At 40.0% G+C, this 27,730-nt stretch overlaps 1 protein-coding gene across 1 annotated transcript in view; it reads left to right on the top strand.

The window, feature by feature from the left end:
* SPTLC2 (serine palmitoyltransferase long chain base subunit 2) overlaps positions 1–27,730 on the top strand; it is a 101,853-nt gene that overhangs the window by 10,218 nt on the left and 63,905 nt on the right. Inside the window, exon 2 of the mRNA XM_032846250.1 lies at positions 17,103–17,297. Within this exon, the coding sequence (XP_032702141.1) occupies positions 17,103–17,297 (195 nt within the window). The remainder of the gene's footprint in view (positions 1–17,102; positions 17,298–27,730) is intronic.

Below are 27,730 nucleotides of genomic sequence, written 5' to 3'. Positions count from 1 at the left end.
TTTTAAGATTTTATTTATTTATTTGTCAGAGACAGAGGGAGAGAGAGCGAGCAAGCACAGGCAGACAGAGAGGCAGGCAGAGGCAGAGGGAGAAGCAGGCTCCCTGCCGAGCAAGGAGCCCGATGTGGGACTCGATCCCAGGATGCTGGGATCATGACCTGAGCCGAAGGCAGCCGCTTAACCAACTGAGCTACCCAGGCGTCCCTAGATGCAGTTTTATGTGAAAATACTAGAGTTGGAAAAACATCATACTTGCAAAACGTTAAACTAACACATTAAAGTATAAGGAAAATAAATATCTCCTGAAATTTTACAAGCCAGAGATAACCACTGTATCATTTTGATGTATATCCTGCTAGACAAACACACACACACACACACAAAATACATAAATATACAAATATATATACGTTTGTGTATGTGTAATAGACAGGGAGGGGGTGCAATTTTACATAAAATAAATTGCTTAATATCATTAATATTTTTTGCTTAATATCATTAATATATCCTACCACCAATCAGTAAGACAAACATCATTCTTTTAAGGGGTATATAAATTCCATAATATGAATCTATAGTGCAGTTTGTTTAATGAATCCCTGTGCATGATGTATAGACTTTCCCCAATATTTTCAGTATGTGAACACTTTATATATCTCACACTTTTGATTTTTTTCGTAAGGATGAATGCCTAGACATAGTGTCACTCAGAAAGTATATGTGTTTATGAATGTGTGTATATATATGATTCTGATCAGAATCAGAATATCATTTTAAAATGAATTTAAAGGGGGACGCCTGGGTGGCTCAGTGGGTTAAGCCTCTGCCTTTGACTCAGGTCATGATCTCAGAGTCCTGGGATCGAGTCCCATATCGGGCTCTGCTCTGCGGAGAGCCTGCTTCCTCCTCTCTCTCTCTGCCTGCCTCTCTGACTACTTGTGATCTCTCTGTCAAATAAATAAATAAATTCTTTAAAAAAAAAATGAATTTAAAGGAAGCTTTAGAGATATTTTTTAAAGTTTTCTGATTTCTAAAGTGTAAGTGACAACAATTTAAGTGATCTAAACCACATCTTTAAATGAATTAAACTAGTATCTCAAAATATAATGTAACACAGAATCGTCTTGGGTTCCTAAAATCCTTTGGTGAAAATGTGGTTCAAATGTCACTTTCCTCAAATCGATCTTTAAGTCAGGGCAGTTCCAGTGCAGAGTCCTACCCTCTAAATGTTTTGGGTTTTTTCTTTCTCTTTCTCTGTCTCTCTTTCTCTCCTTCACTCTCTTTTTCATTCTTTCTTTCCTGACAAATTGATTCTAAAATTCATGTGCAAAAGCAAAGGACCAGAAAGAGCCAAGGCAGTTAGGAAGAGAAATTAGGTAGGAGGAATCACCTTTATTAGATAATAAGACTTAGCGTAAAGCTATAATAAAAGTGGCAGTTTCTATTCCAAAAGGAGCACCCATGAATATGGAGTTTGATAGATAATGGTGGTGGCATTTCACATCAGTGGGGGATGTACTAGTGCTGAGACAGGTGGTTTTCTATATGGAAGAAGAAGGGGAAAAAAAGATAGAAAAAGAAGAAAAAAATTTTTTCTATATGGAAAAAGAAGAGAAAAAAAAAATATATCCCCACCTCACACCGGTCTCTAAAATCAATGCTGGGTTGTTAGATACTCAAATGTGAAAATAAAAATAAATATAAAACTCAGTATATAGGAAAAAATATTTATGACCTTAGAGTATAGAGTGACTTTCCTAAAAGCACTAAAGCACAGATTATAAAGGTTGATAGATTTGACTGTATAAAACTTTTACAAGCAATAGCATCAAAAAGAAAATGCTTAGGAAAAAATTTAACAAATAGTACAAGACTTGCACACTGGAACCCACAAAACATTTTGAAAGAAATTTAAGAGGATCTAAGTAAATGCAAAGACATCCAATGTTCTAGAATTGAAAGCCTGGTGGTAGGTATTAAGGAAGGCATGGAACACAGGGTGTGATGCATAAACAATGACTCTTGGAACACTGAAAAAATAACATTAAAAAAAAAAAGAAAGACTTGGGGCTCATGGGTGGCTCAGTGGGTTAAAGCCTCTGCCTTCGGCTCAGGTCATGATCTCAAGGTCCTGGGATCCAGCCCGGCATTGGTCTGTCTGCTCAGCAGAGAGCCTGCTTCCTCCTCTCTCTCTGCCTGCCTCTCTGCCTACTTGTGATCTCTGTCTGTCAAATAAATAAATAAAATCTTAAAAAAAAAAAAAAAAAAAAAGAAAGACTTACTATTGGGGTGCCTGGCTGACCCAGAGCATGGGACTCCTGATCTTGGAGTTGTGAGTTGAAGCCCCATAGTTGGCAATAAGGCTTACTTAAAAAGAGAGAGAGACTTAAAATTGATAAGATGGAAATACTCTATGAATTCAGTGCAACCTCTGTCAAAATCCCAGCTGACTCTTTTGGAGACATTGACAAACTGATCCGAAAATTTATATGGAAATATAAGAGACCCAGGAGAAACAAAGTCTTAAAAATGAAGAAATAAGCTGGAGGACTCACCCTTCCTGATTTCAGAACTCCCTATAAAGCCATAGTAATGAAGATAGTATGGTACTGCCATAAACATATACCTAGAGATCAGTGGACTATAATTGAGAGTCCAGAAATAAACCCTTAATTTATGGTCAGTTGATTTTTCTATAAGTATACCGAGACAGTTCAAGGGGGCGAAGGATGGCCTTTTCAACTAATAGTGTGGGGATAACTGGATATCCACAAGCAAAAAAACTAATTTGGATATCTACCTCATACCATAAACAAACAAATTAACTCAAAATGGACCAAAGACCTAAATGTAAGAGTTAAGAACTATCAGATTTTTAGGAAAACACATAGGTATAAATCTTTGTGAATTTTGATTAGGCAGTGGATTTTTAGATATGACTCTAAAGGTATAAGCAACCTTGGAGTAGGTCAAAATGAACTTTTGTAATTTTTTGTATTTTTGTATTTCTAAGGACACCATCAAGAGAATGAAAAGATAATCCATAGTATGGAAGAAAATATTTGAAATCCTATAGTAGATAAGGGACTTATTATCTAGAATATGTAATGTACACTTACAACTCAACAATAAGAAGACAACTCAATTTTCAAACAGACAAAGGATTTGAATAGATGATTTCTCTGAAGAAGATGTACAGATGGTTAATAACCCCCCGGAAAGATGCTCTGTGTCAGTCAATTAGGGAAATGCAAATCGAAACCATAGTGAAATACCACTTCATACACACTGGGATAGTTAAGATAAAAAGCCATTAACAAGGGGCACCAGGGTGGCTCAGTGGGTTAAAGCCTCTGCCTTCAGCTCAGGTCATGATCCCAGGGTCCTGGGATGGAGCCCCGCATAGGGCTCTGCTCAGCAGGGAGCCTGCTTCTTCTTCTCTCTCTCTCTCTCTGCCTACTTGTGATCTCTGTATGTCAAATAAATAAATAAAATCTTAAAAAAGAAAGCCATTAACAAGTGTTGGTGGGGATGTGGAGAAATTGGAACGCTTATATAGCCACTAAGGAAAACAGTTCCTAAAGTGCTAAACATAAACTTACCATATGATTCACCATTTCTACTCCCCGGAAAAATGAGACATATGTACACACAAAAACTTCTACATGAACGCTCATAGGAGCATTATTCCTACTAGTCAAAAGGTGGAAATAAGCCAAATATCCATAAATTGATGAACAGATAAAATATAGTATAATCTTACAGTGGAATATTCTTCAGCAATAAAAAGGAATAAAGAGGGGCACCTGGGTGGCTCAATGGGTTAAAGCCTCTGCCTTCAGCTCGGGTCATGATCTCGGGGTCCTGGGATCGGGCCCCGCATCGGGCTCTCTGCTCGCCGGGTGGTGAGCCTGCTTCCTCCTCTCTTTCTCTGCCTGTCTCTCTACCTACTTGTGATCTCTGACTGTCAAATAAATAAATAAAATCTTTAAGAAAAAAAAAAAGGAATAAAGAACTGATACATGTCACAACATGGATGAAAGAAACGTTATGTGTAGTGTAACAAGCCAGACATAAAAGGCTCTGTATTGTATGATTCCCCTAGCATGAAAGGTTAGGATAGGTAAATCCATAAAGACAGAAAGTTGACTAGGAGTTTGCCAGGGCCAGGGGTGGAATTTATTTTTGGGGTGATGAAAATATTTTAAAGTTAAGTTGTGGTGATGGTTGTACCACTGTGTGAATATAATAAAAACCATTGGACTGTACACTTGGAAAGAACACATTTAATGACTTGTTAATTCTATTTCAATAAAATATGACATCATAAACAAAGTGACACCAAAAGTGAAAAAACAAGCCATGGACTGGGAGGAGACATTTTTTAGCATATCACTGAGAAAGGTTTAGTATCTGGATCAGAAAGCCTTATAAATTAGGGAGAAACAAGCATGCACTCCGGGAGAAAAATGAGCGAAAGAAGGAACCATCAATTCATAGGAAAGAAGGAACTTGATTGGAAAATATATGAATATACCCATCCTCACTTTGTTCAAGTTACTATAAATTAAAAGTTAAGTAACTGTTTTCATCTGTAGCTTTTGAAAGCTGTAAAGATATGATCATATTAAAGGTTGACAATGCGATGTTGCAAAGGAACTGCATACAGGTGCTTTTAGCATAAATTGGTACAATTGCCTTGGAGAACAATTTGCAATTTCTACAAAAGTTGAAATACACATTCCTAATGACTACCCTATGCAGTGTGTCTCTGGGTGTATACAGCAGCTGAGGTTTTCAAACATTTTTGTTCCAGTTTACATTAAGAAAGAACTTTTTTTTAAGGTTTTATTTATTTATTCGACAGAGAGAAAGTAATCACAAGTAGGCAGAGAGGCAGGCAGAGACAGACAGAGGGAGAAGCAGGTTTCCTGCTGAGCAGAGAGCCTGTTGTGGGGTTCCATCCTAGGACCCTGAGACCATGACCTGAGTCGAAGGCAGAGGCTTAACCCGCTGAGTGCCCCAAGAAAGAACATTTTTATATCAACCTTATGTACAGGTAATATGTGAGGTATTGGGGCTTAGGATTTCAACACATTACTTTTGGGAGGATCAATTCAACCTGTGTCACATGGTTTTCCAAAGAAATTCTGCTCATGGCACAAGGAGACACGTTTAAGAAAGTTGACTGTAAAAATATAAGAACAAAAAGTTGGAAGTAATCTAGCTTTTCATCAGTAGGAGCATGACTAATCCACCCATCCCAACCCCACAACAAACAAAAAAAACCAGTATGGCATATTGTTACAATGAATACAGCACTGAAAAGATTAATCTAGATCTGTATTATACACATGGGCAAATCTCAGACACATTGTTAAACAGAAGTTGCAGAAAGATACATAAAATATGATATGTATATAAGGATTAAAAACATGCAGGGCAATACTGTACTGTTTATGGCTATGTATTTATGTAAGAAAGGTATTATTTTGGGGGTGCCTGGGTGGCTCAGTCGTTAAGCGTCTGCCTTTAGCTCAGGTCATGATCCCAGAGTCCTGGGATCGAGCCCTGCATCGGCTCCCTGCTCCACAGGGAGCCTGCTTCTCCTTCTCCTGCTGCATGTGTTCCTCTCTCGCAGTTTCTCTCTCTGTCAAATAAATTAAAAAAAAAAAAACAACCCAACTTTAAAAAAAGATATTTATTTTTAAAAGGAAAGGTATTTTTTAAATGCATGGAAATGATAAACACCAAATTGAGGGTAGCTTTTATACTATTTGGGGAAAAGGGTTAAAATAGAACTTCTCCAGGACAAACTTCTTAAAAGAATTGGGGAACTGCTTAAACATGAATCAGAGCATGACGCTCTCCAGAGAGCTTCTAATCACTGACAACAAAAGACGGTTGTTTTTTTCTGTTGGTTTACAAGGCCCTGTATCATCTGGCTCTCGAACACTTCTGATTTCATGTCCTGCCAGGTCACTGTCCTCCAGCCAAGTGGGCCTCTCTGCCCTTCCCCGAACACATGGAGTGCACCTGCCCCAGGGCTTGTGTCCTCACGTTAGCTCCGCCTGGAAAACTTCTCCTTAGTTTTCTTCCCACCTCCATGTAGATTTTGCCTACCCCTTACTTCTTTTGGAGAGGTTATCCTTGGCCACCTCTTGCCATGATTTTTTTTCCCCTTGTTATAGAATTTACAAACTGCCTGCTATTTTATTGTATATCTGCTTGATTATTTATTGTCTGCCTCTCCCACTGGAGTGTATGGCACTGTATTCTAGCGCTCAGATCATGCTTAGCTCATAGTAGAGGCTCAGTAAGTATCCGAAGAATAAATGAAAGAATGAATCAATGATAACTTGAGTGTTTTATTTAGTGGGATAAAATAAGATCTAAAGCCTATAAGCTAATTGTTAAGTTTTGATAAAACTATGTGTTGCTTAGATTTTTATCTATTTGTATTAGTTACAGTATGCTATTTCATATGTACTTGCTGGCTGGCAAAAAAACACTTTCCCAAAATCACATAAACATCCGCAAGAAACAGGTTGTGATACGTGTGCCATTAAAGACACCCAGAGCGCCGTTGTTAGTGTTTTGGCTGCAGGTGGTTAAAGTCAGCAGGGGCTTACTGAGCAGTCCTGGTAGTGGTGACAGCTTGTGAGGAGGAATAAGAACAGGCCGGTGATGGTCCAGTGGTCCAGAAATGGCACAGACCCACTCTATCGCCTTTATGTTAGTTCTTCCTAAGGAGCAGCGTGGCCAGTAGTGGAACTTCTCTAACTCCCATTCCCATTGTCTTATGAGAGGTCTAAGCTGTAAGATGATGCTGAGTGCTTCCCTTAGAGAAGGGGAAACCTGTCAGCCTGATTTTCTGCCATTTCTCCCTTTCTCACCTTGATTTGAAATGCCGTGAGGCTGGGCTGAGAAACCTGGTCTGCGATCACCGATGGGACTGTAAAAGAGCTGCCTGTCAGAAAGCTGCCGTACTTGCTAAAGGACAGTATCTTCATCGTCTCCTGTACAGGCTTGGCTTGTATGTAGAGGCGAAGGAAGCAGGTTATTTCTAGGACAGCAAAATTAGTGTTCTGATTTCCTAAAAACAGACATTTTCTTGACAGAGGAAGCACATGTAACTACTTACCTCAGTCCAACTATAACTATAAAATTAGCTAGTTCTATATGAAGAGCAAAAAGGAGCACAAAGGGTGAGTTTAAAGTGAAAGTCTAATATTAAATGATGATTTTAAAATGATCAGACTAAGTTGTAGTATTTCTGAAATCATTGAAGAAAAACTGGATCCATAGAAAATCTCAGAAATATGACTAAAATGGCAATAAGTGGAAAATGTAAAGACTTTGATTCTAATCCCAACTTTGAGTTGAGTTTTCTTATGACTAGACAGATTGCTTAATCTTCTGTCTTTGGTGTTGTCATTTAGTCATGTGAAGAGGAAGAGGGAGAATCACTTGTAAAAGAAATGCTTTTCACTTTGTATTTTTTATCCTGGATATTTAAATGTAAATACCTTTTGACAATATTCTTTAAAATAGTTTCCTTATTCTTTTTTATCTCAAAAACCATGCTGTTCTTTGCATCCTTCGGTGAAAAAAAAACAAAAACCCTGAAGAATTTGTGAATACTAGGATTATCTCTTGCTTTTTTATCTCCTTTAAAAAAAAAAAGATTTTATTGATTTATTTGACAGAGAGAGAGAGAGAGATCACAAGTAGGCAGAGGAGCAGGCAGAGATAGAGGGGGAAGCAGGTTCCCTACTGAGCAGAGAATCCGATGTGGAGCTCAATCCCAGGACCCTGAGATCATGACCTGAGCCAAAAAGGCAGAGGCTTAACTCACTGAGCCACCCAGTGCCCTTTTTATCTCCTTTTTTAAAAAAAAGATTTTATTTTTCAGTAGTTTCTACACCCAGTGTGGGGCTCGAACTCACAACCTCGAGACCAAGACTCATACACTCCACCGACATAGTCCGCCAGGCACCCCGGAGTATCTCCTATTTTTATTTTCCAGTATAGAGTACAGTCCTTGACGTACAGAAATGAAATATTTGTTGAAAAGAATGAGATGATTATGCTGATTTTGAGCTCCTTGGTAGAAAGGATGTCTAAGGATGGGATCCACTGTGTGTGTGTTGCAGGCCCCTCCCTTTACTATGACTTTATCTGCTAAGCATTGTAAGATTGTGCTTGATTTCAAGTCACCTTTCTAGTCTAGCTCTACAGCTTCTCTAGCACTTGGTAAGTGTCCTGTGCAGAAAACTGGCCTTGCATCTGGGGCTGTGCTAGAATTTAGTCTGTCACATCATCCTATAGAGCTGTCATAAGCTCCACTGGTTTTTCTTTCTCTTAGCAGATTTCTGCCTATGGCAAACCCAGTTATGATCATTCATGCTCATATTCTGCAAATACTACCAGGAGAGAAAATGACTAGCAATTTCAGCTCACTAAGGAAAGGTTCTTCCCTCTCTGGAATTTTAGTGTATCTTGCCCTCTTTGGTTTGCATGGACCTGCAGTTTAATAGTTTAAATAGTTTTAAGAACTATTTCTTGTCTTAAGTAATCTATGTTGTTTTATCTAGTTGTTCTGTGAAATTGATGGCTTGCCTCTACCTATTAATTTTAACCTAGAAGCATTTATTATTTTTTTGGTTTTTGTTGCTATAAATATGACATAAAAATAAAGTTGTTCACACAGTTTAGAGATTATTTCTCTCCATAAAGTCCGAAGGTAGACTGGTCGCACTTGGTGGTAGATTATGAGCTATCTTCTTTGTTGTTCCTTAATCTTTTAGGATGTTTTTATTCACATCTCAGTCTCAACCCATTTCCATTGCAAGCCACCGGGAGAGAGAAGTGGAAGGAGAGCAATTGCTGTTTCAAGGATGTAATCCAGCCCTGGTACCTGTCCCTTCTGTTCATTTCCTCTTTGGCCAGAATTTCATCACATGGTTACCCAGCCGCCGGAGAGATCGGGAGATGTAGACTGTAAGCCAGGTGTCCATGGACCCAGCTAAAACTGAGGTTCTATTACTAAAGGGGATAGAGGGAGGATGTCCATAGGGAGCCAGTTAGCCTCTGTGTCATAGTATGGTGTGAGGAGAAGCTCTAACCAGAGTTTTTTTCCTAAACAGTCAATTTTCTTAAGTTCTTGTACTAAATAATCTATCATATCCCCTTTGGTTTATGATTTTTCAACCATGAAGGAGTCTTGTTTAATGGTTACAAGCATGTTCTCTGTAGTTAGGCAAAGTTAGCAGACAGATATTGTCTGAATTTACACACTCTGAATATATGTTTCCAGAAGTGTCCTCTTTTTTCCATAGGCAACTTCTGAAAAGTAGGGAGTCCACATTTTTTCCTGCAGTCAGGATAAATTCCCTACTTTTGGTCAATTAGTATCTTCTGAGGAGTAGGCTGAAAAGTGCTTCCAAAGCTCACTGGAGAACAAACGTGTTTTGGCATTTTGATTTGTGGTCTTCTGTTGCCCTTTTTAAAAATACTAGTTCAGATTTTTTGTTTTATTTTTTTGGTCTGTCTTCATGTGTATTAATGGGAACCTGGAAACAGTTGAGTTAGAGCAGGCAATGAGAATCTCATGTCCTTCAATACCTTGTAATTTTTTTCAGTTGATAGCAACAGAAACTGACCCTATCTAAACCAAAAGGTGATTTATTGCAAAAATGATAGGCATGCAAAAAATAAATAAAAGGAGGGAGTAGTCGGGTAGAACTGACGAATAACTCAGAAAAGTCAGGCAGGAAATAGCACAGCACCCGGGACTTCAGCAGCAGGAGTTTACAGACCTTTTCTTGAGGATGTTGGAGGTCTGGTGCCCTTTACTCTCTTAACCTATTGAAATCTAAATCCCATGAGAGAGGGTTGTTAGGTTGATTTTGGCATAGGTGCTTACCCCTGTGTCAGTCAGTCAGGACCCAGGAAAACGGTCCTGCTGCACAGATGTGGCCACCAGGGGCCTACCCCCATGTATCAGAGGCCATCCGCAGAGAAGCAAAAGTGATGTGAACCACGTAGTCCCTCCGGTGCTGTCCACTCCAGAACCGCGTGGAGGGCACGGAGTTACAGAACAGGTCAGAGGCGGAAGAACGCTCGGACCCAGGAGCAGAATCTGGCAGAGCTGCCCCGATATTCCCATCTCCTGACCGCGGCAACCCCTGTTGTGCCACGAGGCTTATCTGGAGGTCGGAAGGTGCTCCAGAGGAGATGTGGGTGGCAGGGGAGAGTGGATTCCGGGGCACAGCCTTGCTGCCCGAGTGCACCGCGTGCCACTGAGCTGAAAACATGCCAGGGCGTGCACACGTGGCTGTCTCCGTTTCTGAGTTTTCAAAGAGGAAAATCATATAATGTCAAAACACGTTTGTTTCCCAGCAGCTTTGGAAGCACTTCCAGCCCATCCATAGAAGATACTTACCAAAAGTAGGGAATTTATCCCAATTGCAAGAAAAAATGTGGACTCCCAACTTTTCAAAGGTTGCCTGTGGAAAAATGAGGACACTTCTGGAAATATGTGTTCAGAGTGTGAATCCTCGTGTGACTGGTAGAAAGCTCCAGACTATTTTCTTCAGCATGTATGGTATGCAGTAGGGAGAGGCTAGTACATTTCAGTAAAATTCCAAGAAAGGGCCACTTGAGCAGAACTAATTTTAAGGAACAACAGGACATACTACTGGAAGTGAATGGGGTTTATTTAGCAGAAAAGGCATGGTGGCAGTCCTTTGATTGCCAAAGGATAATGGGTGTTCATATTGGATGTTAATTTTTTTTTTTTAATGTTCCAAACTATCTGCCAGGTGGGTGGGTTCTGTCATACTGTTGTCACATTCAGCAGGAATATATCTATTTGTTCATATCAGAAGTGTGTGCTTTTGTTTCCCACTAATTATTTCCCCATTATTGCATCATTACATAGTTACCCTGTGTTCTTTCATGGGATTCTCGAAACTTCTGCTTAGGATCATTTGTTATAAATCAGTGTACAGTGTGGTCAAACCTTACCTTTTTCTCTCTTCTGAAACTAGAGAGACAGAATGCAACACATGATCTAGGACTTTTTTTTTTTTCTATAAAGACATTATTAAGACAATTGGCAAAATTTAAGTGAAGTCTGTAGACTAGATATTAATTAGTATCTGTTGGTTTCCTGATTTTGAAAATTGTTCTGTAGTTGTGTAAGAGAATATCTTTGTTTTTAAGAGAGACACACTAATGTATAAAGGAGAACTGCACCTGACTCAAATGGTTCATGCAGAATATTCTCCATAGTTCTCTCTCTCCACACACGATACCACACCACCACATAATTACCTTTTCCTGAACCAGTTGGGAGTAGGTTGTATACATTCTCTCCCTTTACCTTTGTGTTAGGCAGCTTGGGCTGCTTTAACGAAATACCACAGATGAGGTTGCTTAAACAACAGATGTTTTTCACGGTTCAGGAAGTCCAAGATCAGGTTGCTGGCAGACTGAGTTCTTGGTGAGGCATTTTGCCTGACCTGCGGATAGCTTTCTCATAGTGTGTTCATGGGGCCATTCTTCAGTGGAGATCTCTGCCTTCCTTGTAAGGGCACTAATTACATTATGAGACTAACCCTCATGAACTAATGTAACCCTCATTACCTCCCAAAGGCCCTATTTCGAAATGGCATCACACTGGAGCTTCAGTATATGAATGAGGTGGCAGAGGGGGAGACAGACATTCAGCTTGTAACGTTCTGCCCGTGATCCCTCTAAAATCATATTCCTGCCTGCAAGACACATTCATTCTGCCCCACAACCCAAGAGTCTTAACTCATTCCAGCATCAGCTTTAAGGTCCGTAGTCCAAATCATGTGATAATGAGTGAAACGCGAGATACCACTTATCCGAAGACAGTTCCTCTCCAGCTGTGAGCTCTTGAAGCATGTAAGTTACGTGCTTCAAAAATACTGTGGTGGGACAGGCAGAGGATCGACATTCCCATTCCAAAAGAGAGAAATCAGAAGGAAGAAAGGGGTGATGGGTCCCAACCAAGTCCAAAATGTAGTAAGGCAAATTCCACGAGATCTTAAGGATCAAGAATAATCCTCTTTGGTTTGATTCTATGCCCTCTGGACCCATTGGGATTGGGGTCACTCACCTCTACCCCCTGTGCTTCAGGCTTCCCTTCTGAGGCACTTAGCTATTGATTCTATCTGAAGTGATGGTTGCCCCCCTTTGAAACTGAGAAGGGTACCCGGGTGATCTCTAAACTGTCTTTGGGATTATTCTTTTCTTGTTTTAAAAATAGCACACACTCACAGGGAAATGGCTCTGTGGTCCAGTCCTGTAGGATCTAAGAATTCCTAACAGCCTGTAGCACATGGTTTCAAGCATCAGATAGTTCCACAATGCTTGTTATGAAATATGCAGCAGTCTCCTGCTCTCTTCTACTCTTTTTTCCATCTTCTTTGTTTGCCTCCACATTTTAAAATGCTTATTTTACTGCCTCTTGACTTTTCACAGTGAACATTATTTATTATTGCCTTATTGCCGCTAGGAGATTTACACTCCTTATTTAGGGGAGGATTCTTGTTGGAAAGACTCTGGCAGTAAGTTTGGTGTGACTAGAAGGATAATTGGGGTGTGGAGAGGGTCTCAGTGGCAGGGAGAGCAGACAAGAAAAGGAGGGTATTGCAGTGGTTCAACGAAGAAAGAGATACTGAGGGTTTTTTAAAACTGAGGATAACATACATTTAGGTAAGTGCGTAAAATATATCATGCTCCATGACTTTTTACCCGTGTGTGTACAGTGTCTCCAGTACCTCTCTCAAGATGTAGAACATCTCCAGCCTCCTTAAAATTCCATGGTGTCCCACAAGAAGGTCTTGAACTAAGGCACAAAAATTCATTACTGGTTCTAGAATGAAGTCTGAAATGAGGTGGAGCTAAAGATGACTCCAAACTTGGGAGACTGGGTGGACTGGGTGGTGATGCTACCAGATTGGTGGGTGATAGAGGAGGATAATCTGGTTTCAATTGAGGGAGGAGTGAAGATGGTGAGAGAAGTTCAAGCTTTAGACCTGTTGAGTTGGGATGTCCAAGTGGAACTTACAGGTGGCAGGTGGAAATATACATTTGGAGTTCTGGGGAAAATTTGGAATTGACATGGAGATTTGTGCATACTTACCAACGTTTACAGTCTGTTTGAGAGCTAGCAGGTAGATGAGAATTCTCTAGAGAGGCTGTAGATAGAGACCTAAGGTTATCATGAGAGGCATATGTTGCTTTTATTAACTCTGTTTTAGTCCAAAAGTGAATAAAATCAGTGAGAAAATTCAGTTTAAACATTTTTTTAAATAACTTTTTTAAAAAGATCTATTTATTTATTTGAGAGAGAGAAAGAGAGAGAGCATGAGAGGGAAGAAGGTCAGCGGGAGAAGCAGGCTCCCCGTGGAGCTGGGAGCCATGACCATAGCTGAAGGCAGTTGCTTAACCAACTGAGCCACCCAGGTGCCCTCAGTTTAAACATTTCTTATGAAAATTCAGTAATGTGTACTCTTTTAAAAATGAAAAATCAGATTGGTTCAGAGGTTTTTAAATAGGAAATAGGCGTTCTGCCTCTATCTCACTCCCCACTCCAATTTGTGTCTCCTTCCAGGTGATTTTAGTGCATGTATATTGTTTATGGTTTATCTTGATTATACCTTTCCATTACTGCTTTGGTTAAGAGTCTTTTTTCAGCTGTTTAATAAGTATAATTGATGGCCTACAGGCATGTGAACAAAATGGGTTATTGGTTTGTTTTTTTTCCCCCTCTCCTCTTCTTGTAATGTATTTTATGATAATGTGCTTATGATTTTGACTGAAAAAAAATTTCTTCTTTGGCCTTTTTTTCTTTTGCATTTTATTGAAAAAAAATGTTACTTTTCAAGCAGACATATCTTGGTTTTCTTTGGAGTCCTTAAATCTTCCCTTGATTAATAATACTAGCATTGTTACACTCTTATCTGTTTAATGTGAGCAGACTGACAACTTTTTTTTTTAACCCCTGGAGGGAGTCATAAGCTAATATTTTTTTTGATTGTCTTGTTGACAGTATAATTCTCGTTAGAATGAATGAAAGGCCTCTTGAGAGCCCTCTTGCTTAGTGAATCCAGAATATGAAATACCCTGGAAGAGTTTGTAGCCCATGTTTTGTTCAGTGTGAATTTGACCTCCATTGTAGTTGAGACTAAGGTATTAGATGTGAGATCTGGAAAGGTCCTAATACAAATTGTGTAATCACTGTAACTTGTTTAAAACCCTCTGTTACAGGGTACTTACTGTCGAAAGAGCAAAAAGCATAATATGTATTTTCATTCATTCAACAAATGCTTAATGAGCTCCTGTAAGGTGCCACTTTCTCTAATACTGATAGTAATAAAAGGAAACATTGCTGAGTACTTACTATTTGTTAGCACTTAATACATACTATCCTGAGTGCGATGTGCGATAATGAGCAAAATAAGCCTGGTGCTTTCCCTTATGGAACATGATACATGTGTAAGATGGTGGGAATACCATTTTTTTTTCATTTTTTATTTAAATTCAATTAGCCAGCATATAGTACATCATTAGTTTCAGATGTAGTAATACTGCTGTATTTCAGTCATGTCAAAAATAAAATTTGGCATCAGTAATTGAAGAACAGGTGATTTTTTTTCTCTAATTACTAAGATTCTGTCAACTTTCAGAGGTTTGCATATCACTTGGCTTGTACATTCTCACTCTGAATGATCAGAGTGAACTGTGTTTTGACTGAGACTGTTTTCTAAAAGTTACTTAATAGGTGAATCTCAGTTCCTTAAAATGCAGTTAATTTAAAGTGGCACTGTGATAGAATCACAGTATGTAAAAGCAAACTCATGATTGAACTTCCTTCTTCCTAGACAGTCCAGCCAACTGCATGAATGTACATGGTCGTGCTGGTTTGGGTGTGTCTCAGATCAAGGCAATATCTTTTAAAGAGATCCACCCACAGCATTCCCGACAGACAAATCTGTCACACATTTGTTAGAGACTTAGGAGCTCTGAAAATTGCCTTACTTTTTACTAGTATGTTCTATTGAGAGAAAACAGTTCCAGAGTTAAGAAGTGTTGGGTACTGGTATTAAATACAGTGTTATTTTATATATGTTATTTGTGTTTTTTTTAAAGATTTTATTTATTTGTCAGAGAACATAAGCAGGGGGAGCAGCAGGCAGAGGAAGAAGCAGGGTCCCTCCTGAGCAAGGAGCCTGACAGGGGACTTGATCCCAGGACCCTGGGATCAAGCCACGCATCGGGCTCTCTGCTCAGCGGGGAGCCTGCTTCCCCTCTCCTCTGCCTGCCTCTCTGCTTACTTGTGATCTCTGTCCATCAAATAAATAAATAAAGCCTTTTAAAAAAAAAAGAATATTGTTTTTGTTGTGTCTTAAGTATTTTTGATTTGCTTTACCCAGCTTAATAACTTATTTATATGCTGTATTAATTTTTAAACAATCTCTTCAGTTATTGGCTTGCTTCTAGCTCTTCTGTTCTAAATACATTGCAACCTTGTTCCTGCATAAAAGTTTAAGTAGTAAACATCGACACAGACTTCCACCTCTTTGAGGAAGAGATTGATGAAGACGCATATTAGTTTTACATATGGTTTTCAGAAGTTCTTTAGGCCATCAAACTGAAGCAGTGCCACCAGATTCTAAGTATCGTGCCTTTCTGAAAGCCTTTCCCTTGTTTAGAACAACTGTTTCTTTTCCAGCTGTTCTAACTTGCATCATTCAGGTAGCTTTCCCAAAAGAATATTATTGGGATATAATATTCTAAAATATATTTCCTTGGATCAAGTTGCATGAGAGGCCAAGAAAGAATCTTTTATTCTTTCGTAAAAATAGGGGTTTTTCATAACTCTAGTACAATGCGCAGTTGAAAATATGTTCCTGCTGAATCGTGAATGAGCATCCTTATTGCAGTTGGCTGTTTCAAACTTAAGGTTAAAGTTAACACACAGATGACTCTGATGAGATTTTTCCATAAAAGATTTCCATTAAGATTGGCCAAAGTGTAAAAAGCTTTGAGCTCTGAGATCAAAAGTGCAATAGCTTGATATCTGTATTAAAATTCAAGTATTCCAAAGGATGAAACCAGGGATAATCTTAAAGTGGAAATGGATACTTTGGTCAAGATGGAGGGGGACAGAAACTTTTTTTTTTTTTTTTAAGATTCTATATATTTATTTGACACAGAGAGAGAGAGAGATCACAAGTAGAGACAAAGAGACAGGCAGAGAGAGAGGGGGAGGCAGGCTCCCCATTGAGAAGAGAGCACGACACCCGACTGGATCCCAGGACCCTGAGATTGTGACCTGAGTGGAAGGCAGAGGCTTAACCCACTGAGCCACCCAAGTGCCCCAGTTACTGATCGCTCTTAACTGTTTTTCCCCTTGTGTTGCATTCCACTTTCTACTTCTGAACAGTACTGGACCACTCTTATATAAGCATTTTACTTTTGTGCATAATTTATTTGCATTACCTCAACAAAAGCTGTTAATAAACCGTGGGTTTTTACAGGGGCCTAGTGCTCGCCCTTATTTGGAATACAGCAGCTGGTGGCTTTAAGACTATAGAGCAGGGGAGAAAAAAAGAGCGTATAGCAGGAAAACATAAATATTTTAGTTTGTTCTGGGACTGATTTACTTTGACTACTTCATTTGTAAGCTAAAATGCTATTTTTCAGGATAGGCTTTTTCTTTGTTGATTCATTTTTTTTATCTGCTTTATTAGAACAAAGGAAATTATACACGATCCAACCAGAGTGTTTTAAGATCTAGTTAAAAAATCAAATAATGAAAGAAATGAGTGTTAAGCATTGTTCTTAGGCAGTTACTTCTCTGTTTTTTTTTTCTTTGCTGTTTATCTAAAGTGTATGTAACATATAATATTTCTGTTGAAAAAAATTATGACCTGCTAGGTCTTAGTGGATTTTTTTGACTATTAGAGAATTATGAAGTTATGCAAATCTGTAAGGAATTAGGTTTTAAGTAGCAATCTTTTTCTTGGGATCGAAATAAATGTTTTTAACCTCTGTTTTAGATCCATCATGTTACACAAAATGGAGGACTTTACAAAAGACCATTTAATGAAGCTTTTGAAGAAACACCAATGCTGGTTGCTGTGCTTACTTATGTGGGATATGGTGTACTCACTCTCTTTGGATATCTTCGAGATTTCTTGAGGCATTGGAGAATTGAAAAGTGTCATCATGCAACAGAAAGAAAAGAACAACAGGTAATTGTTAAGAGTCTTTATATGGAAACCTTTTATAGAAATCCTGGTATTCTCACTCATTTTTTTCTTTAGAAATTTGGATACACGTGGGGGCACCTGGGTGGCTCAGTGGGTTAAGCCTCTACCATCGGCTCAGGTCATGATCCTGGGGTCCTGGGATTGAGCCCCACTTTGGGCTCCCTCTTAGCAGGAGCCTGCTTCTCCCTCTCCCTCTGCTGCTCGCCCTACTTGTGTGTGTGCTTTCTCTCTCTCTGTCAAATAAATAAATAAAATCTTTAAAAAAAAAAAAAAAAAGAAAGAAAATTTGTATACACATTAAAATAAAAATATTCTAGATGCAGTTAAATGAAAGTATTTCACAAAGAAAGTGGAAAACAAGGTTAAGGCATGGAGAAATCAAAGCATTTAACATATTTCTTTTTTTATTTTTTAAAGGTTTATTTCTTTATTTGAGAGTACACGTGCATGCGTGCTGGTTGGGGAGGGGCAGAGGGAGAAAATCTCGAGCAGACTCCCTGCAGGGCGTTGAGCGGGTTGCTGGACTGGGCTCAGCCTTGGACCCTGAGATCCTGACATGAGTGGAAACCAAGAGTTGGACGCTCAACCGACTGATCCACCTAGGCACTCCACATTTAACAGATCTAATTTAATGATCACAAGAATTGATTCCTGTTTGCTGAATGAGAAAGCTAAAATTCACAAGTTAAAAATTTAACATTTCCTGAGACATGTTACATACATACCTGTCCTGAGACAGGTACATAGACATGGGTCTGTGAAATGCCAGAAGCCATGTTCTTTGTGTTGATGGTATTGTGCTGTATCCCAGGTTGTATGTCCGATCTTCTGAGAAGACAAAGAAGTTCTGGAGGACTCATGATGTGTTTTCTCATAGACACATTATACGTAGGTGTTTGGCTCACAGATAGCTCCTTTCCCCCAAACAAGCCTAAAAACAGAATGTGGCTGAGCTACTCTGTTCATGGTTAAAAAAAAACAAAAAAGGCAATCTTGTTTTAGTAATTGTAAATAGAGATGATATTCATTGTCTCTGGGGGGAAGATCTCACTTCACTTTCCTCCACATACTCCTTCGTACCTCTAGAGTTCTGCACAGGCTACGTGTATTGCCTATTCTCAAAGATAAATAAAATTAGAGTGAAATGCCTGGTTTTTCTAAAAACAAACTGTTTGTTCTTGACACGTGAAGCATGGAGAGGTTGTCCTCTAGCCCAAGGAATATCCTAGATTAGAGAAGGGCTTTCGAAGTTAGATTTTTTTTGGTCTTCATACCTCTCAATTTTTGTGGGTATTAGAAGAGAAAGATAGATATGGTGGCAGCAAGGTCACCATTGAGAGAGGAGTCATTAGATACTGGGAAGGGGTGGTGGTCCTGTGAGGGGAAGGGCAAGGGAGCATCTGGAAACATGGGGAAAGAAAGGATCAAAACCTGTCAGTGTGGGGATTGAAGATTCTGGTCCTGGGAGAGCCCAGGATCCAGGCTCTCTTTTCTCTCATCTCAGCCATTCTGCACCCTTCCTAGCTTCAGCACCATGAGCTGGTCCTCCTTCTCATTGCCCTGAAATGCCTACAGATTGATTTCATGAAAAAGGTATTTCTTGAATACCTAATGCGAGCAAAGCCCTGTATTCAGAGTTTGGTCCAGTAGGCCAAACTAGTTTTGATCATTGAAAACCAGAACACATTCTTAAATTTTTTGATTCTTCTTTTTTTCTGCCTCTCTACATCCCAAATAGACTTTGGTGCTAGAGTGCATGGCCAGTGTGTTGATTTTGTACGTGGCTCAGGTGGGGCCTACTGGCTGTGGGTTAGAGCTTCTTATGTACTTACGGGCTTGTCCGGTATTGCAGTCACTTGTTTACAGCCCGGTATCTTCCTATCAGACTGAGTTGGTGGTGGTTGTGACGGATGGGAGCTAAAGTTTTATTCCCATATTCAAAAAAACCCTTTACAGGGGCCTCTCCTACTGTGGGCACCCTGTAGAGACCTGCTAAGTAACATGCGAAGGTGGAGGTCGGGTGCTGACTGATGGGGAGAGCGGTCCTGGCTGAGGGAATGGTGTAGGCAAAGGCATGAAGGATGTTTGGGAGAACCTGGAATGTGGATGTATGAGAGATTGTGTTGTGAATGTCATGCAAACTTTGGTAGGCAGTGAGGAATCTGGGTGGTTTTTGAACAGGGGTGTGACAGGAGAGTTTGCACGGCTGGTATTTTGTCAAAGTGTGATGAAGAATGAGTGAAACAATGGAGTTGCATCCAGATTACTTGTGAAAGAGTACATGATGTTTGGAACTTGTCTCATGTGCCGGAGGGTGAATTGGCTCCTGAGTATTATGGTGGCTTGTGTGTGCTTGACCTTGGTGGTAAAGTATCAGAACACATAGATTTCATTCTTCGGTACTTTCTGATTTTGTTGAGGAAACAAACTCTTCCAATCCAGCAGGTCTTTGTAAAGCCCTATACAGATAAGTAGTGTTTGAATTGTATGCAGATGTAGAATAAAAAAATAACTGAGTAGCATTGAGTTAATCAGGAAATGGTTCTTGGAGGAAGAAGTAATAGGAGGAAATATGTGGGGGGGGGACATTTGCAATTTGAAGGACTACGCGAATTTATTCAAATTCATTTCAATAGTATTTTCACAGTAGATAACATTAACAGTTAAACCAGCTGAATTCTGCCATTTTCTTACAAAAATTCAGCTTTTGGACGGAAGGAAGATCATTCAGCCTTATGGTACAGCATGTTTGTTTTCTGATTGTGGATTAGATGTAGTGAGAGGGATATGCAAATTTCAAAGTGTTACACTAGAAGAGGTTAGGGAAAGTGTTTGGTTGGATCATAAAATGCAAATATAATGTTGCCACTTCCTCATTTCACTGAGTGAATGGTATTTATAACTACATCCTTACTTTCTTCCTCATTCCATTGTAAAAGAGTCCATTTTAACTAACTATGCTGGTTCTTCATATGTTGCTTTGGGTATAACTGAGTCCCGTGGTCCCACTCTAAAGATAAGTTAGGGGCTCCTGGGTCATTCAGTTGGTTAAGCAGCTGCCTTATCTTGGTCCTGGGGTCCTGAGATGGAGCCCCAGCCCTGTATCAGTCTCCTTGCTCCAGGGGGAGTCTGCTTTTCTCTCTCTCTCTCTCTCTCTCTCTCTCCCCCCTCCCTCTGCCCCTCCCCCAACTCATGCTTTCTCTTACTTTCTCTCTGTCAAATAAAAAAAATAAAATCTTTAAAATATATATATATATAAGTTAGCAAAAGAAAAAATTTAAATTTAAAAAATAAAGATGAGTTAACCTGAGTTTGTTCTATGTGAATTGCAAAAAATTCTTTGAATTCTTTACTACTTGATCTTTGTTATTAGTGTTGTTTTGGATTAGAATGTTGTTTTTCCTAGTCTCTGGTCTGTTTCTTTCTTATGTGAGGTGAAATTAGCACTCCAGAACTAATCTGTGTGATTAGATAAAACAAAAGGTCGAATTTAAAATGTTTTAGTATCTAGATAGGAAATACCTAGTCTAAGAAGCAAATTGTGGCAGGTGATGACCACACGCTTACTAAACCTGACATTTTGCCTCTACAGTTTGTTCATGACCACATATTCAAAAATCGGAGGGGCAGGACATTGGGAAGGGACATTATATATTCACCCCTGATACGTGTAATTTTCAAGATACAAAAAAGGGAGATTGATTGAAATATATTAACAGGAATTCCTGGAAGGATTTTATTCTTGACCTCCTTTTAGAAAGCGGTCTACTGACGATATTCTGGCAGTTGTCATTTTAGCAGTATCTTTGGAAACTAGTAATGTAGTACGGTTACTTGACGTATTAAGCTGGTGGGTTATCATTTGGTTTGTCTTTTTTATTTCTGGGGATTTACAAAGAGCTCTTCTTGCCATTGCTCTGTCTGTGTGGATGGCAGTCCTCTATTTTTTTTTTAAGAGCTTCATCGAGATATAATTTATATACCATAAAGGTTGCCTGTTTAAAATGTATATAATTTAGTTGTTTTTAGCATTACAGTTGATCTTGAAAAATGTGGAGGTTAGGGGTGCTGACCCTTCCCCCACGCTGTTGAAAATTTGTAACTTCTGACTCCTCTGAAACTTAACTACTAATAGCCTGCTGTTGACCCAAAGCCTTGCTGATAACAGAAAGTTAACACATATTTTGTAAGTTATATTTATTATATACTGTATTTGTACAATACAGTAAGCTAGAGAAGAGAAAATGTTATTAAGAAAATTATAAGGAGAGGGGTGCCTGGGTGGCTCAGTGGGTTAAAGTCTCTGCCTTCGGCTCAGGTCATGATCCCGGAGTCCTGGGATCAAGCCACGCATCGGGCTCTCTGCTCAGCAGGGAGCCTGCTTCCTTCTCTCTCTCTGCCTGCCTCTCTGCCTACTTGTGATCTCAGTCTGTCCAATAAATAAATAAAATATTAAAAAAAAAGAGAAAATTATAAGGAGAAAATACATGTAGAGTACTGTACCAACTGTATTTATTGGAAAAAACCTGTGTGGGGGCGCCTGGGTGGCTCAGTGGGTTAAGCCTCTGCTCAGGTCATGATCTCAGGGTCCTGGGATCAAGCCCTACATCAGGCTCTCTGCTCAGCAGGGAGCCTGCTTCCCCCTATCTCTCTGCCTGCCTCTATGCCTACTTGTGATCTCTCTCTCTGTGTCAAATAAGTAAATAAATAAATCTTAAAAACAAACAAACAAAAAAAACCTGTGTGTAGGGGTCCTGCACCACTCAAACCCATGTTGTTCAAGGGTCAACTGTATTTTCACGGGTGTGTAGCCAGCATTGTAATCTAATTTTATGACATTTTTATCATCTGAAAAAGAAATCTCATACCCATCAGCAGTCACTCATTACTCCCCCTCATCACCCTATGCGACTGTCTCTAGATGTTTCCTGAAAATGGGATCGTACAGTGTGTGATCCTGTGTGTCTGCCCCTTTCCCTCGGAGGAGTCTTTTTGAAGTTCGTCCACACCGTTGTAGATCTCAGTAGTTCATTCCTTTTTACCTCTGGGTCGTACTCCATCATACACGACAGTCTTCTGTTTTTACTCACTCTAGGGACTTCTCACTGGCACAAAACTGTATGCCAAGTAAACCTTTTTAAGGAGTTTTGTCATCGGGAACCACTTCATTGTTTTGCACTGGTGACATGCATAGATTTGCAGACGTTTCCCTGTCACTCATTGGGCTTTTCTGTTCAGGCACCAGTGCACCTTTTTTTTTTTTTTTTTTTTAGCAAAGTGCCCTCCTCCTCTGCTTTTTTGGGGTCTTTTGAATCTTTCAGCTTCTATCTTTTGAGCTACTCTTTGCATTTAAAAATTTGGAACTGTTTTTTACTACTCACTGAGAATGCAAAAATTTAAAGATCTGGTGTCCTAATATCCTAAGTTGTTCCAAGTTTAATTGAGTTCCATTAGGGTGCTAAACAGGTAAACTGATTTAAAGTGTTTTATCAGAAGGAAGAAATAAACTTTAAAAAAAATAGAATTCCTAGATTCTTAAGACTACCCACAAACTCTCCACAGTTCTTCGATCCCAGTTGAAGAAACCCTGTTGAAGTTTCGTTACATTTTTAAGCTATATTTTGGTTTTATATATTTTTCTCATGAAAGCATTTTGAAAATACCATGACAGCTTTTGTAGTAAATATCTGCTCTACTTAAATCTGGCCATCCCATGGAGCTTGTCAGAGACAACACATGGTGACTGGCCAGTGCTCAGCTGCTGTTTACTACACGTTCCATTTTGGCCATTAGGAGTCTAGTGGATCAGCTTTGCATCTGTTTGTCCTCTTCCAGATCGTTCCCAGTAGCATAGATGTGTTATTTTTCCCATCTTAAAAACAAACTTTCTCTTGATCCTTTCTCCTCCATCTACTGTTCCATTCCTTCTAACGCACATACACTTATTTATTTGCTTACTTACTTGCTTAAGTGAGCTGTACGCCCAGTGAGGCTTGAACTCATGACCCCAAGATCAAGGGTCCTATGTCCTGCCGACTGAGCCAGCCAGGCACCCGTCTTTCTTACTTTTAGAGTAAAATTCTTTGACGTAGGTGTCTCCAGTATCTTGCTTCCGGTTCTTTACTGAACTCCACTCCAGTCAGGATTTTGCACCTACCACTTCAGCTAAAATGATTCTTCTTAGGATCACCCATGACACCCGTGTTGCAAAATCTCACGTTCCTTACTCAGTCTGTACCTTGTTTGGTCTGCCAGTCGCATGTGACAGAATTGATCACTCTCCTTCCAGAAGCATTTTGGTTACTTGGTTGGTTTTCAAGCATTGTACTTGCCTGGTTTTTTTTCCTGCCACTCTCATTCTCTCTTGTTAGATCCTTCTCATCAGCCCAAGTTCTAAATGTTGAAATGGGTATGGCAGTGGCTTCATCATTGGTCTTCATCTCATCTGCATGCACTCCTTGGTGATTTCATCCATCATCATGGCTTTTGGTACCTCTGTATGCTGATAACTTCCATGTTTGTACCTCTGGCACTGACTTCCTCATTGAACTCTACACCTGGGTATCTAGCTGCCCATTTGAAATCCCCACACAGCCATCTCAAACTTTACATGTCCAAAACTAAGCTTACATCCCTCCTACCAGCTGGCTCTATTCCCAATCTCTATGGATGACAGTTCTCTTCTGCCGTTGCTGAGGCTGAAAACCGCAGTGATAGCCTTGACTCTTCTTTCTGCCACACACCATGTGTAGCCCATTAGGAAATCCTAACTACTCAACCTGGACATCAGCTCCTGCTTAGCCTCTCACTCATCTGCTCCAGCCACACTGGCCTTTTGGAGTTCCCTGGTATGTCGGGTACACTCCTGCCCCACTGCTGTTGCTCCAGCTGTCTGCCTGCGAGGCAAGCTCTTCCTCCAGATGGTCAAACGGCAAGTTCCTTCACTTCCTTTGCCTTTATTCTACTCTGGCCACCCTAGCCAAGTTTTAGCATGGCTCCAGCATTTTATAGCCCCCTTCCTATGTGATTTTTATTTCTATTAGCATTTTTCACTGTTTAAGATCCTTTATGTTTTATACATTTGTCTTGCTTAGTATCTGTCTCTTCCACCAAAATGTAAATTCCACAAGGGCAGAGATTATTTTTATCTTTTTGTTTACTACTGTACACCCACTGCCTAGAAGAGTGCTTTGCACTTCTTAAACATTCAGTAAATGTTTAAGATAGTACTATTGGGAGTGGTGGTAATAACAGTGAAAAGTGTTGAGTCTTACATAGACCAGTGGAACAGAGTAGAGAGCCCAGATATGGACCCTCAACTCTATGGTCAAATAATCTTCGACAAAACAGGAAAAAATATACAGTGGAAAAAAGACAGTCTCTTCAATAAATGGTGCTGGGAAAACTGTACAGCTGTATGTAGAAGAATGAAACTCGACCATTCTCTTACACCATACACAAAGATAAACTCAAAATGGATAAAAGACCTCAACGTGAGACAGGAGTCCATCAGAATCCTAGAGGAGAATATAGGCAGTAACCTCTTCGATATCAGCCACAGCAACTTCTTTCAAGATATGTCTCCAAAGGCAAAGGAAACAAAAGCGAAAATGAACTTTTGGGACTTCATCAAAATCAAAAGCTTCTGCACAGCAAAGGAAACAGTCAACAAAACAAAGAAGCAACCCACGGAATGGGAGAAGATATTCGCAAATGACAGTACAGACAAAAGGTTGATATCCAGGATCTATAAAGAACTCAAACTCAACACACACAAAACGGACAATAATATAAAAAAATGGGCAGAAGATATGAACAGACACTTCTCCAATGAAGACATACAAATGGCTAACAGACACATGAAAAAATGTTCATCATCACTAGCCATCAGGGAGATTCAAATTAAAACCACATTGAGATACCACCTTACACCAGTTAGAAAGGCCAAAATTAGCAAGACAGGAAACATGTGTTGGAGGGGATGTGGAGAAAGGGGAACCCTCTTCCACTGTTGGTAGGAATGCAAGTTGGTGCAGCCACTTTGGAGAACAGTGTGGAGATTCCTCAAGAAATTAAACATAGAGCTTCCCTATGACCCTGCAATTGCACTACTGGGTATTTACCCCAAAGATACAGATGTAGTGAAAAGAAGGGCCATCTGTACCCCAGTGTTTATAGCAGCAATGGCCACGGTCGCCAAACTGTGGAAAGAACCAAGATGCCCTTCAACGGACAAATGGATAAGGAAGATGTGGTCCATATACACTATGGAGTATTGTGCCTCCATCAGAAAGGATGAATACCCAACTTTTGTAGCAACATGGATGGGACTGGAAGAGATTATGCTGAGTGAAATAAGTCAAGCAGAGAGAGTCAATTATCATATGGTTTCACTTATTTGTGGAGCATAACAAATAGCATGGAGGACAAGGGGAGTTAGACAGGAGAAGGGAGTTGAGGGAACTTGGAAGGGGAGGTGAACCATGAGATACTATGGACTCTGAAAAAACAATCTGAGGGTTTTGAAGGGGCAGGGGGTGGGAGGTTGGGGGAACCAGGTGGTGGGTATTGGAGAGGGCACAGATTGAATGGAGCACTGGGTGTGGTGCAAAAACTGAATACAGTTACACTGAAAATAAATTTAAAAAATTAAAAAAAAAAGTGTTGAGTCTTTTGAAGTATTCATAGTCAGGGTTGTGTGTGTATGTGTACACATGCACATACGAACACACAGATGACTCAGTTTTAGATCTAAGAAAACAGCGGTCTTTACTTTTGAAATGTCATTGCCTGTCTTCAGTTTCAGTGGTTGAGAGTTTTGAAGCATCCTGATCTTTGCCAGATACATAAGCATCTTAGCACCCTCGGACGAAGTAGAATTTCTTGTGATCAGATGTTAGGCCAAGCAAATTGGGATGCACATCGTTGAGTCAGGCAGCTCAACAAGCTGCGACACATAAACCTTTCAGACAAAATTGTGTGCCATGGAAATGTATGGGCATAGACTTTGGAGTGAAAAGACCTGGATCAGTTCCTAGCTCTGCCTCTGTCTGGTTCCCTAATTGGGAAAGCCATTTTATCTTTCTGAAATTGGAGTAATATCTTTTTTAAGAGGGTGCAGGGGTATTTAAGAACAAATGTATGTAATGGAAGATGTACCATAAGTATCCTCAGTACTCAGATGGGAACTCTGGCCGCCGTTGTGATTCGCATCGTCTTTATTATCCTCATATTTGGACATCTGTGTTGGGCCAGAATTGCTCTTAACAACCATGGGCAGTTGTTACAATGAAGTCAGCTTCTGGAAGTGCTAGTACCCAGCCTTTTCCATTATGCTCTTACGGCCTGCACAGGGGCTAGAATAGGCGGTACCTATTTACTTAAAATAGTATAGGATGTTTTCTAAAAGACTCAACCTCAACCAATAGAAGATATTTATTAGCTAATTACTAAGATGACTCCATACTACTTTTGGGAAGGTCTTCAATGATCCCGAAAGAACCAGTCCATGAATTTGAAGTTTTCTCTTAGGCTACTGGTAGAAGTCACTTACCAGGGTTCTTCACATCCAGCAATCCAGAGTGTAGCCTCGAGGAGACACTGTTCTCTGTTTATCATGGATATCTGCTAGTATATGGGTTTATTGAAAGGTCTTGAGGAAGCATGTGCATGAGGAGTGCATCAAGTTCAAACAGGGCATGGAGGCTCTTTGCACTTGATTCTTACCATTGCCTCTCACTTACCAGTTCTTGTCTGGGCAAGTGTCCCTTTGGAGTGCTTGTGACACTGTATTTCACCTTCCTTTGTGTGCCACTCCAGTCTACTCCACTAAGAGATCTTGGGAGTGTGGAGGTTGTTTGTGTCTTACTCATTTTTATCCCTAATGCCTGGCTTAGTGCCTGGAAAGGACAGCTCAATAAATGGTTGTTTAGTGACCAAGCAAACAAGTATTAGGTCGGCCCTGACTAAAGTCATTTCACAGTGACTGAACTGAGGAGGAAGAAGGGGGTGGTGGGGATGCGGAGTGGGATGGGGGACAGGATGGGAGGGTGAGGGCAGGTGTAGTGGGGGTGTCACAGTTTGCAGAGAGAATTGTCTGGCAGAAGTATTCAGTAAAAGGTATTTGAATGAATGAATGAAGAGATAAGTCCTCTGGTCCTTGAATATTTAACCTGTATGAGATATATTTGGAAATAGGCACTCACCCTTGTTGCCTAGAACTAGAACCCTGAATAGTGATCCCTTTCCATTCCCATTCTTCATTGGTAAGTTGTAGGGAGTTTGGGTAGCTGTCTTTCAGCTCTCTCCAGTAAACTCTCCAGCTGTAATCAGACTGCTACCCTGGGCATGGGTGTTCTCTTCTGCCATTCTGTCCCAACTGCCTTTGGTCTCTAACATCCCTCACTGTGGCAACT

This window comes from Lontra canadensis, unplaced genomic scaffold (genome assembly GCF_010015895.1).
Source record: "Lontra canadensis isolate GAN:19392208 unplaced genomic scaffold, GSC_riverotter_1.0 scaffold173, whole genome shotgun sequence".
NCBI lineage: Eukaryota > Metazoa > Chordata > Mammalia > Carnivora > Mustelidae > Lontra > Lontra canadensis.
Note: the sequence above shows the minus strand (reverse complement) of the source record. Positions and strands in the feature narration are given on the sequence as shown.